This window comes from Abramis brama (assembly GCF_963993115.1).
Source record: "Abramis brama genome assembly, chromosome: 5".
In the NCBI taxonomy this organism is placed as follows: Eukaryota; Metazoa; Chordata; class Actinopteri; order Cypriniformes; family Leuciscidae; genus Abramis; species Abramis brama.
In genome coordinates, this window is record NC_139967.1 from 39,314,700 (window position 1) to 39,328,230 (window position 13,531).

A 13,531-nucleotide genomic window follows, 5' to 3' on the forward strand; every position below is an offset into this window, starting at 1 on the left:
TCTGGGGAGCGAGAGAATGCAGAGCTTCACTAACAAACCCTTTGATGATACCTCAAATCAGGAGTTTTGTCACCCCCTTATGAAGGCAGCCACATATTTTATGCATAAAAAAGCATCAAAAATACAGTGCAAGACAAAAACAAAACAAATGAAGTAATTGTTTTCATAATGAAATAACTGGCTTTTATACCAGTATTGTACTAAAGAAAATTGCTAAAATATTATCTGGAAAATAATTACGTTTTAGAAATTAATGTGTATGTTAATGTGAGTTAAATGCTCAAAATTTTTATGCACCCTCTTGTTTTTTTCCCCTAAGTCATATGACCAGATAGTTGTGCTATTGTTTTTCTACAGCATCAGCATCATGGCAAAAACTAAACAATTAAACAAAAAAATTAAACAGGCATCATTTTTCCTAATGTCGAACAAAAGCTTTATTTGGACCATAATAACATAGAGACTTTTAACTTGAGCCAGGATGTAATCACCTAGTAACCACCCTGAACACCAAAGCAACTGCATAGCAACATCCTGGCAATTAACAATACCCTAGAATTGTGTGCATTTTGCATGGTCATATTTTCTTTAGAAAAATCTATTTTCTTTAAAAAGTGTAACCTAAAACTTTTCACAAAATATGTGTTCATTTTTTTGTCTGTATCTTTAAGTATGTGTTCTTGTATGTGTGTGTTTATGAGAGAGAGAGAGAGAGAGAGAGAGAGAGAGAGAGAGAGAGAGAGTAAAAGGCATGTAACGGTTTTTGTCCCTGAGGGCCTGATGACACTAAAGAGACACACAGAAGAAAGGAGGAGGGGAAGCCCATCACCCTCTGCTCCATTCTGTTCTTTTACAACTTGACAAAATAGCCTTTTAATTTCGCTGAACGTCTGGGGCGTCTGCGGCTCTGCCTGCATCAATCTCCATCATCAGCAGGCTCCAGGCACTGAGTCCCCAGGGTCCTCTCACTGCCAGAGGACCACTGTCTCACCCCCTCAGGGTACATGGCAAAAGAGAGCCGCCAAGTCTCTCTTCCTCTGTACAGCCAGGAACATCTTTCTATTCTCAAATTCTCCCTAAAAACACTGTATTATGCTGCCAGGCCAGTAGTCAGCGATGTCACTTTGTAAAGAAAAACTACGCGCCTATGGACTGAATACGTAATACGCATGCGCATGACAACATCATTTTCACAAATTCACATTTTTGTAGTTTATGATAGTTAATGTCATTTTGTAAAAAAAAAAAACACTACACATCTAGAGACTGAACATGTAATACGTATGCGCATGACGTCACAGTTTTCACGGCAAAAGAGAGCCACCAAGTCTCTCTTCCTCTGTACAGCCAGGAGTATAGAGTTCACCATCTTTCTATGCTCAAATTCTCCCTCTCTTTCTAGAGACTTGGGGTACATTTACATGACAACGATGTACCAAAAACGGAAGTTTTTCCTTTGTGTTTTTCGCGAGGTCAACATTGTTAAAACTACACACCTAGACTGAAGATGTAATACATATGTGCATGATGTCACAGTTTTCACAAATTTGCGTTTTGTAGTTTACGAAAACAATTAAAAACGCTGTATTATGCTGCCAGGCCAGTAGTTGGCGATGTCACTTTGTAAACAAAATATGCACCTATAGACTGTAAACATAATATGCTCGTGCATGACGACATTGTTTGCACAAATTCATGTTTTTGTTTACACGGAGACGATAACGGTATCATTTAAAAAAAATTTTTTTCAAAAGTTTGTGTTTTCAGGCCTCCAAAACGTTGTTGTCGTGTAAATAAACAACCAAAACGCATATAAAGATTTACACTTTTTGTTGAAAACGGGGTCGTGTACACTACAACAATGTACTAAAAAGAGTTTTTTTGGTACAGATGACAACATTGTCAAAATGATCCCTGTTCACACAAATCCACAAAAACAGTTAAAAAAGCTGTATTATGCTGCCAGGCCAGTAGTTGGCGACATCACTTTGTAAAGAAAAACTACGCGCCTATAGACTGAATACATAATACACATGCGCATGACAATATCATTTTCACAAATTCACATTTTTGTAATTTACTTGGAGACAATAACAGTATAGTTTTCAAAAACTTGCACTTTAAAACCCGTTTTCAAAAGTTTGCGTTTTCAAGCCGCCAAAACGCAGTCATGGTGTAAATGAACGGCCAAAACGCATGACAAGTTTTCCATTTTTAGCTGGAAACGGTGTAGTGTAAACGGCCCCTGAATTCACAGTTCCTAAAGTTCAGTGTTTTCATGCCTTTCAAGTTGAGCAGGTGGCCCTCATGTTCTTCAGAATGTTTCAGTGAAGCTTTCGGGTTTGAGTTCTAGCGTTTCTGGCATGATTGAACATCTTTTAACTGGGCTAGCCTGATGCAGGGACATCATTGAGTTAGACAAATCCATGATATCAATTGGCAGGCTGAATGAGAGACAGTCAATAGGGATTAGAGGGAAGTCTCTCCCTATTTTGTTGCGTTCATACCTTTGCATCTAGCATGTCAACCAACGTAAGTGAAGCAGAACAGGTGTGAAGAGTCTGTGGACAGAGAACACAGTCTATCAGCCTCATTCACACAGAAAAAGAGACTTGATAAACTCTTCAACCAGCCATCTGTCAGGAGTGGCTGTCTGTAGCTTCATCATGCATTTGAAATACATGCTTAAAAAAATATTGTAGAATTAAGGTTTAGGTTGAGCAGTCTTAATCTAAATCTATGGTTTCTCAGCTCAATAAACTGTGTTTTACTGTTTAAAACAGGGATGTTATTGTTAACTAGAACTAAAATTAAAACCATAAAAAAAAATGTCTTACTTGAAACTAAATTAAAAAAAAAATATTCAGCTAGTTTGACAAAGCAACATTTTACACTTTCATTTGGTTTAATTTAAAGTACTAAAATAACTAAATAAACTAAAACTGATAAACTAATAAAAGTGACAAAAACGCACAACAAAATTACTACAACTAAAATTAAAGTGAAAAGACGAAAATATAAAAATACAAAAAATTCTAAACATTAACAGAAACGTGTTTTTTGCTAATAAATCTGCAAATATAGCACATACAGTATCTAATTCTTTGGAATTCTTGTTTGTTTGCAATAAATTACAAAAGACCATGTTATATAGTGAATATGATTATAGTCTAGGGCATTGTTAGGCAAGTTGTGAATGTTTTTTGAAAAACACACTTTTAGAAAGCAAATTAAGTTTATTCTTCCCCAAGAATATCTAATTCCTGACGTATAAACTAGGTCAATTAACCCAATCTCATGAAAAAAAACATTGTTTTACTTAAATTGTGGCGAATTTCTATACATTTGTTTAATTTGATTTGTGTGAAAACTAGTGACTTTTAGAAAGAAGTAAGCATGAATGTCCACCCCTAACTCCACTTCTAAATCTAACCCTCAGTGGGGCGTGACCAGATTGTATGAAAACATACGAATGACATTCAGTTCGGCAAAACGTAAAAAGTAACCAATGTCCATGAGAGTGCTGGGTTAACAGTTGCCTTAGTGGGTTCTCTACAGAGGTACTGTAGCTGGTGAACAGTTTGCATCATAACTGTTTCTATATTTTAGCACACTGACCAACAAGCATGAAACGGTCTAATTCATAATTAAAACACTTCATACATAAGGAGATATGTATGAAAGGCCTTATATTGAGATCACCAAGCTCCAATTCACCCTCAGTTCTATAGCATCCACACTTAGGGCAATCTGCATAAAAACCACAAGGTAAACCTGCTCTCCACAACACCCAAACCAGCCTGACCTCAAGCTCCCTTTTGACAAATGGTTGCCATGGCGATTTCTCTCCATTCACTGAGCAAAACCCTTTACCCTGCATTAAGAACTACAGTCTTACTGATATAACTTTACTTCACTACATGACCAAGTATGCGGACATTCCTTTCTAATGCCAGGTACACGTTGTTTGCTGCTACGACCTATACGTCTGCTGACTAGCCAATAAAAATGCAACATGAAATGGAGTTGTCACAGTTATCTGGACTTATTCATCTTTAGTTTCACTTTCATGGACTTTCAGTTTATTTTCATTCCTCACATGTGTTCCTTTGTTTGTTTTTCCCGCCCCTCATCGGTTGTCATGGACACTCATCAGATCATCACACCTGTTCGTCATCTCCTCATTATCACTGTGTATTTAAGTTCCTGCACCCTCACTCTGTGTTTGTCGGTTGTTGTTTGTGTGCACGTTACTTTCGCTTAATTGTCATTGTGGATTACCTGAGTTTGTTTTCATTAAAGAACCATTTTGTTTAAAGAAACCTTTTTGAACCCTCCTTCGTCTTCATCCTAGTGACAGACGTATTGATCAATGTGACCATGCTAAAACTTACTTGCCTCTATTTGACCTCTTTTCCCTAAGAAATGATTGCATTTATATTCTCCTCTTTTGCTTACTCCTTTTTTTTAGTGCGCATAAAAAACACAATTGCCAAAGTGATTCATCTTGCTCTATTTGTTTACCATTAGCACATGCTGATGACATTTTATTCTTCTATAATAACTTGTCGTAGCCTACGATTCAATGTCATCATCGTACAGTCTACATGCATGTACCCAAGTTTAATTAGAACCATGTCGTACAGTATGATTTGTAATGATCTTTGCCGAAATCACACAGTCTGTAGCAGGCATAACAGGTTTGGCTATTTCATTACTAATAGATGCATAAAATCAAGCATATTTCTTAGACAAATATGTAGGCAACATAGCCCATAACTTTTATCATAAATGCATACTGTTCTTGATTGTGAAATGAGCAATAGACTGAAGGTTTAAATTTTATCAGTAAGGCAAACGTATTTACAACCCCCCCCCCCCAAAATATGCAGAGTCACAAAACACATTCACTCAACCACCTGTGTGTGGCTACAACTGTGCTAAGTGGTTTCATTTGGCAAATCATAATCAATTATGTTTTCGGCAAATTATGTGAATGAGCGGTCCCTCTGGGTTGCCATCTCATCTTGTTGAACTCAATTAGCAGTAATTAACACGTGCTAATGAGATGAAGTGGAATCCAAAACAAACAGTGGGAGCTCAGCCTCATATCTAACAGCAACAGAGGCTGAACGCAGAAGGTCAGGTTCACCGCAACAGTCTTAGCTAGAGGATTCAAACAATAGTTTACGCAATCTTACTCGTGCAAATCCTTCAAACCGTGCTGAAGCAATGGCAAATAATAAACAAGATGGTGTATGATGTTTAAGCACTCGTGTTTTTTTATTTATGAGGGTGGCTTTGTAGTTCACCATGTCTTTACACCCATTCAAGCACAAAAGACATTAAGTTTTACAATCAGTTGTACTGATTCTCTCTCTCTCTCTCTCTCTCTCTCTCTCTCTCTCTCTCTCTCTCTCAAGATGACTGCACAAGCTGACCACAACCCTTTCTTTTGAATTGGCTATATTTTTCATCTGCTTGACAAATATTCCATAAAAGTGCAAGTCGGACACCGGTGAGATATCACTTTCCCTGTGAGAATAAAGCTGTGTCCTCTTTCACATTTAAAGGCTAATGCATCTTTCTTCACAAAGATGCATTGTAACAGCACATTGATCTTCTGCAGAACTCCTAAAATTTTGTGTAATGTGTAATGGTTCATCAAAGAATGCATTTATTATCAAGAACAAATTTTCCATAGAGAAAATGGAAAATAGGCATGTTATAGCCTATTATTGGTCAAAAAAAATGAGGGATCCAGGTGCTTCAATGATATTAATAATTAAATTTACAACCATATTTAACCCTAGAAATCTTGTAAAAAATATATACTATAAGCACTGCTCTTTATGGAACATGTAAAAAAGAGACTTTTTAGCACCATCTATTTATAGTATAAGTCAGAGATTAAGTTATAGCCTTTACTTAAATAGCATATAATCCATTAACAAAGGATAAGTAAAGCCCCCCTGTGTTCTTTACATCACCAGGACATTGCGTTTTTTTTAGTTTTTTTTTTTTTAGAACAATAGTAAGGCAAAAAACACAATTGGAACCTTTATTTTTATGGATGGCATAGTGTTTTGACAGTTTCCGAGGTTATTTACTTCACATAGGCCTATTGCATGATTCATTTCTCTAAGTTCTGCTGTAAGATTAGATATCGCGTAAAGCACGCACGCATGACTTGTCTTGATAAAACAATAAAGTCGTAAGAACACGTTCTCTCATTGCATTGATGATCAAATCCCACGGCTAATGATATCTATAGCATCCAGGCATGAGGCTTGTTCGCTGTCTGTTGTGGTCATATCTCTCTGTGCAGCTCCTCCAGTGGTTCCCAGCGCGCTGATAATATCTCCAGCAGCCGGAGACTTTATATTATAATCATTAGTGATCCTTGCCCTCTCACCCGTACTGAAGAACAATCGCAGAGGAACATTAATCTGAGCTGGAAACGGCCGTGTCCTTCTTTTCCCACATGGCTGTCGAGGTCGTGTGTTTTTTTTTTTTTTTTTTTTCTAATTGTGCATCATTTTTTAATCACTATGAATTCACATATATATGCCAAACTAAAATATTTCAAAAGGCCTACATTTCGTTACTGACAAACGTTTGCTGACAAAACGAAATTTTAGTGTAGTAGGCTATATAAAAATGTTTAATATAATAAATAATATTTTATTAATAGAATAATTTGGCCTAACAATATCGCATGCAGTCTATTTAAGCAATAAGTGATCCATAATTGTAAAAAAAAAATCTTATTTTCATGTTGCATTAAATATCAAATCATCTTGCTTCAAATTGCCTCAGGTAAGGATTGCTTAGTTGATAACAAGCTTCCATTATTCTGCAGATCCTTCTATGCTGAGATTTAAAGGGTCATGAAATGCCATAAATCCAATCTGTCGTTCTTTACAAAAAACCGTCAGTAGCCTTCAGAATAAAAGTGAAGCTGCTTGACTTAAATCCATGTCTTGCATTTCGTGGGAATTATTAATTTCTAACAACAATGAATTAATTTATTATCAATTAAGAAAAACAGACAAATATCATTGCATTAAAAATATTTTTTACACAATACTTCCACTATATTTTTAAAATGTAATTAGTCAACATGCGAGTTTGTTTGCTAATACTCACTGTGTTGTTTCCAGATGGACTGTATAGGCAGCAGAAATTGCAGGGGAAAGTGTTTTCCACCTAAATTACTGTAATCTGATTGGTTCTGTTCCAGCGTGACGTCAGATCGCAGGGAATAAGGTCTCTCGGCAGCATCCAAACGCATGCCAGCGACTGAAGCAGAGCGAGATGCAAGTGGAAATCAAACAAAACGACCAGGAATATATGTGATATACTTTGAAATCATTGATATTACCTTTAAAAAAAACGAATTAAACACCTTTACGCGTTTATTGTTCCTGTTTAGGCACTGGGCACACTGGAGATTCCGCGCGCTCTATTGATTTAAATGTAGAATAAGTATCCATTCCACGTTAGATTGAACTAACACTTCAACTAAAGTTTGTTTTTATTCATCTTAATGCTAAACCATCAACGTGTGTTTAATCGTCTAAAGAGGAGCTGACACTTGTCCTTTTCTGTGCTGTCATCTTCAGGCAAAATTTTGGGATGCAATACATTCAATGCCTGCCTTTTTGATGACTTTTTGTTTACTTGGATCAAGGACCACGTAGTGTTCTCTAACTTTTGGCAACAGATTTTTACCCTCTCACCAAGGATAGCAACGTAGTGACTGGAGTCACAAAATATGATCCACTGTGCTGGATGCGAGAGGCCTATTCTGGACAGGTTTCTTCTCAACGTCTTGGATAGAGCCTGGCATGCAAAATGCGTACAATGTTGTGACTGTAAATGCAATTTAACTGATAGATGCTTTTCAAGAGAAGGACGACTCTACTGCAAAAACGACTTTTTCAGGTGAGCATTTGAATCGAAGGAAGTCTTAAACTAGATTTTTTTCCCATGCAAAAAAATTATATAAAGGCTTATATATATATATATATATAATCCATACACACCATAAAATTCAGCATGGCTAAATAATAAATGCACAATGAAATTATAAAAATAGAAATTTCGATACGACTGGTGCACATCACATTTTAACCCCCCGAATAGGCTGCTAGACAACTTGTTACGTGACAGACTAAAACAGTTCTCTTTGTTTACATGGTATGAGTGTCAGGCAAGGGGATGAGATTTCCAGCAGCACCTGACGGATGCGTTCCCTGCCTCGCCTCAATCGTTCGCAGCGCACGCGTTTGTTTGCAAAAGCTCGAGCAAAGATGCGATAAGTGGATTTGAATAATGAATGAGCTCGAGAGGAAAGCCACAGAAATCCAGACAGAACGCATTTGATAACCATTTCAGCGAACTGCATTTACATGCAAGCGCAGAGACAAAAGAATGTATATTGTGGCTTGTGAAGTTTATTCCGTTAATACATTCTGTCAAATCAAGGCTGAACATATGAGCAACTCTTTCCTGAAAATTGTAATTGAGTAATTCTGCATACACTATAGTTCATGCATCTTTGTGGGTGGAAAATGTATTTAGCCTATTGATCACTATAAAAAGCAATTTAAGAGAACAAGAATGTAAAACACAACAGTAAAAACAAGTGAATTAGTAAACCTACCTTTCCACATAGTGTAAACAATTATTATAAAGATCATTGTGTAATAAAATATTGTAAAAATGTTTTAGATGTAAAAAACTGGAAGACTTAATTTATGTTCCATTTAACATTTGACAATATAACAATATATGTTAAAATAATGTTTTATAAATAAAGTGTCGCCCTATAGTACCTTTAGTTAAAAGGTAATTCACAAAATGCAATGCACAAACCATATGTATATATATATATCAGCTTTATGCATTGGAATGTTTTTCGTCGTATTTTTATTTTCTTTTCTTTTATTATGTTTATTGCAATATTTAAGTGTCGCGCTTCTTTCTCTTATGTTATTTTGCTCTGTCTTTATTATTTACCATAATTGCTGGAGAGGCCAATTTTGACATGTATTGCCATCATACGGATTTTGGTTGTATCCAATACCCCCTGACTTAGATTGTTATAATGGTAATAATAATTGGTACCCTCATATTATATCTAATGACATCTACAAGCACTGTCACCAACATTCCTGTAATGCTAACACCTTTTATGTTGGTTCTGGCAAACAACTGTAAATTAAAGTGTAGACATGTCATGTAATAAACTTACTATGGAATCAGGAATTAAATTAGAATTTTTAAAGAAAAAAAAAAATCAGTATGGGTGAACCTGCTTTCATGAAACAGTTGCAGTGCCAACAATCTTTCTCACAGGCTACATTTTCGTATCTATTTTATTAGTTTGTTTTTGTGAAGTTTGACGACTGGTTTTTAACTCGCTTTTTTGACTTCCATGGCTTTATTAATGCCTGTGCTCTTCTCGCAGACGTTACGGCACTAAATGTGGAGGCTGCGCGCAGGGAATCTCGCCCAGTGATCTAGTTCGGAAAGCGCGAAGCAAAGTCTTTCACCTAAACTGTTTCACCTGCATCATGTGCAATAAACAGCTTTCCACTGGCGAAGAACTTTACATACTGGATGAATACAAATTTGTCTGCAAGGAGGATTACGTGAATAACAGCGTCGGAAAAGACGCAACCCTTCTGTCAGGTGAGTCATTTTGGAGATTATAAATTTGTCTGCTCGATGAATTACACGAACAGTGTAATAATAAACTCAAGGCTATTAAGCTTTTTTCTCTCTCTCTCAGTGTCTGCTGATTATATAGGCTATGTAAATTTGCGTTGTCTTCGAATTCGTGGCACATTTTGAAAGAAAATATAAATTGCGCATTTATTTAGAACTGTATCCATATTATGACAGAGACCTGACTAAATGTTTTCTGTGCTCTGTACAGTTACTACGTGCAGTGACCCGAGCTTATCTCCAGAATCTCAAGACCCGCAGGATGATAAAGACTCTGAGACTGGACACATGTCAGACAAGGAAACCTGCAACAATGAAAACGACGAGCAGAATCTGGGTGGCAAACGTCGCGGGCCGCGAACTACTATCAAAGCCAAGCAGCTGGAGACACTGAAAGCTGCCTTCGCCGCAACCCCCAAACCGACCAGACACATACGAGAGCAGCTGGCGCAGGAAACAGGCCTCAATATGCGAGTCATTCAGGCAAGTATGCCTAAAACTCGAATACTAAAGTCACTTGGCAGCGAGAGTTTATCTGATGAATGCGCACAGGTGTGCGTTGGCTATTTTACGCATAGACCGCGGCTCATAGTGGGAACTGTTCGTTTAATATGTCAGTATTTACTGGTGGCGTATGGACAGCTTGGTTAAAAAAAAGTTGGCCTAACAACTAGAAAGGTCTCTAAAAATAGCCTAATGTAGGCCTAAATGTCTGAAAGTGGGAAAATATTTCCGTGTAGTTAAAATAACTGCAGTGACATGCTTTGTATAATTTGGCCTACTCCAGATAATAGGCGTGATGGTATGCAAATATGTCCCCTGCAATTGTCTGACGTGATGTCTAAATGACAAAAAAGTCAATGACATTCAGTGGATAATAGTGCTGAATTGTCTTGTCTGCAGTAACGACCCGTCGTGACGAATAGGGTTGGAATATTAAACGTGGAGAGCGTGTCATTATTTCTATTTTTTTTTTGTGTCAGAAATAATGACAAGTGATTTTGGTATAAAATCAAATTCTCCAAATTTACCCAAATTCTCTCTCTTTTTTTTTCTTCTTCTTTTTTTTTTAAATGACTTCACGCGATGTTTACGTGCTTCATCTAAATAGGCTATCTATTGCAGTTCTAATGTTTTTCTTTTTTTCTTAGTCGTTAGGTTTTCCACGTGCTGTCAAACAACAACGTTACTCTCAATGTTGTTTCTGGGGTTTATTAATATGGAAACTAATGTGTGTATTTTCTGTCGCGCAGGTGTGGTTTCAGAATCGGCGCTCTAAAGAGAGGCGCATGAAGCAGCTGAGCGCGCTGGGCGGCAGAAGACACTTGTTCTTCCGCAGTCCGAGGAGAATGAGGACGCTGGGCGATCGGATGGAACCAGGAGAGCTCATGGCCAACGGACATTTCTCTTTTTATGGCGGTTAGTTAATATTCATGAATATTAACTAGAAACAAAAATGCATCTATAGCATATAGGCTACTAATATATTTTTTGGAATGCAGCAGCAAGTTACAGTTATTATTTATATAATAATTATATAATAATTATATAATTATATATATATATATATATATATATATATATATATATAATTAATAAAAAATAATTTATTTACATGCAAAACTAATAACAAATAACATGCAAAACAAAAAAACAAACAAAAAAAATAATAGCCTATTACATTTTGCACAAATAACATTTAGAAAATGTTAGGTTTTAAGGCTGGTAATAATTAATTATTATTTATATAAAAATTAATAATATTATAATTCATATTAAAATAATATAAATATAATTATACATATATATACTTATATGTTTGTACATAGCTAAAAATTAAAACAACTTATTACACAATCATTAATGTTTCCATGCTTACAAAAATAAAAACAAACATGCAAAAAACATTATTATTACATATTATTTTATTAAAATAATATAAATATCATATACAAATGTGTGTGTGAACAATTATACAATTGCATTTAATTTGAAACATTTATTTTACAATAGGCTAATATATATGTATATAAAACAAAACGATTTATTACACAATCATTAATACTAAAACTAAATTCCATGCTTACAAAAATAAAAACAAACAAAAATAGTTTACATGTGTTGTAGCTATATATATATTTACAAATTTGCTAGAATATAAGGCTGATATTTTTTTTAATGATAGACATAGACGTACAATATGAAAATACATAAAAATACTGAGCAGTCAAAATGAATTGATATAGTATTCAGTTTTCACCCATACTGCCCTACAAAGTCAAAACACAGTAATTACATCAATATTACACCTGATTTCAGCTGACAAATGTGCAGTCAGGCTTTTCGCCTTTGTGAGGAAGTTAAATGATCATTTGATGATCTCCTCTTTCTTACAGACTATCAAGGCGAGTACTATGGCCCGGGCTCAAACTACGACTACTTCCCTCAGGGTCCACCGTCCTCCCAAGCCCAGACTCCTGGTGATCTAGGATTCATGACCTCCTCTGGCCCAGCTGGAACCCCTCTCGGGAGCATGGACCATCATCACGGAGCACACCACCCCTCCAATGAGACACAATGCTTCAGTGAGATGATATCGCATCACCCAGGGGACTCTCCCAGCCCAGAGCCCAGCGCACCCACCTCCATCCACAGCATCTCTGACATGTGTGACTCCACTCCACCCTTCACATCCCTGAACTCTCTCAGTGCCAATGGATACAGCAGTCTGTCCTCAGAGATGAACGAGGGAACGGTGTGGTAGCAAACAACAGACTAATTCAGGACACAAACACGGGAAAACGTCTGTTCATGTGTGATTTCATAGCTACAAAATGTCTATTTAGTTATTTATTGACATTATTTATTTGTTCATTCGTTTACTTATTTATTTAATGTATTTATCTATTTAAGCAGCATTTGTGTATTTTGAAAGTGGAATGTCAAATATGGGTCTGCAGACCTTATAGCTGTGCTATAGCCAACGACAGTTTAAGAAAAGCTGAAACAGAATGTTTATATTTACAACACCTGGTGTGTCTGTTCACATGTGTATCATAACCTGACGACTCAGACCTCTTTGCCTTTTGAGGCTTTGCCATAATGACACTTGAAATCATCTCACACCAAAATCTTTCTCTGCTCTCCATGCGGTGGAGTTATGAGCTCAGAGCGTTTTGCCTTTAAAAGGGAAAATTAAAATTGTTGGGACAAACCCTTTATTTGAAATGAAATATGACTTGAATTATAAGACAAAGTCTACCTTCTATAAATCATTTCATATATGGTCAGTGGACAGAGAGGAGTCAATTGTTTACGTATATATTTTTTTCAGGGGTTTGAATATCAACCCTCTTGATACTGACATGAACTTTTTCTTCAAGCAAGGAACCAAACTTTTGTATTGATTCAATTTATATCTGACTTGTGATTCGCTGTATTAGTTTGTATGATATTGTGTTTGCACAAAGAATACACTAAACAAAACCATAAATACATGTTGACAAATGAAGCGCAAATACATTTGATAATCTGTCATTTTATAACTGTTAAAACAAACAGTGCTCTAAACAGGGAGTCTGGAGAACAAACTGGGAGGACACAGAGGCATTCATAGTGGGACAAATGGCAAAAGGATGGGTTTTTATGGATTTTATTTGAGGATTTGATAATGTCAGTGTTAGGTCATCCTTGTTGCTAAATGTAATAAATGTAAAACATATGAAAATATTCATAAAATCTAAACTTTTCAATATATTTTTGAACATGTCATAATATTTCTATATTATGACATCCA

At 36.1% G+C, this 13,531-nt stretch overlaps 1 protein-coding gene across 1 annotated transcript; it reads left to right on the top strand.

Moving 5' to 3' along the window:
* The first annotated feature begins 7,656 nt into the window (after window positions 1-7,656).
* lhx1b (LIM homeobox 1b) lies at window positions 7,657-12,621 on the top strand. Its single transcript, XM_084113310.1, has 5 exons — window positions 7,657-7,947; window positions 9,476-9,699; window positions 9,947-10,218; window positions 10,989-11,154; window positions 12,132-12,621. Exons 1-5 carry the CDS (start codon window positions 7,778-7,780, stop codon window positions 12,497-12,499), a joined length of 1,200 nt encoding a protein of 399 aa, XP_083969436.1. The 5' UTR covers window positions 7,657-7,777; the 3' UTR covers window positions 12,500-12,621.
* The last annotated feature ends 910 nt before the right edge of the window (window positions 12,622-13,531 follow it).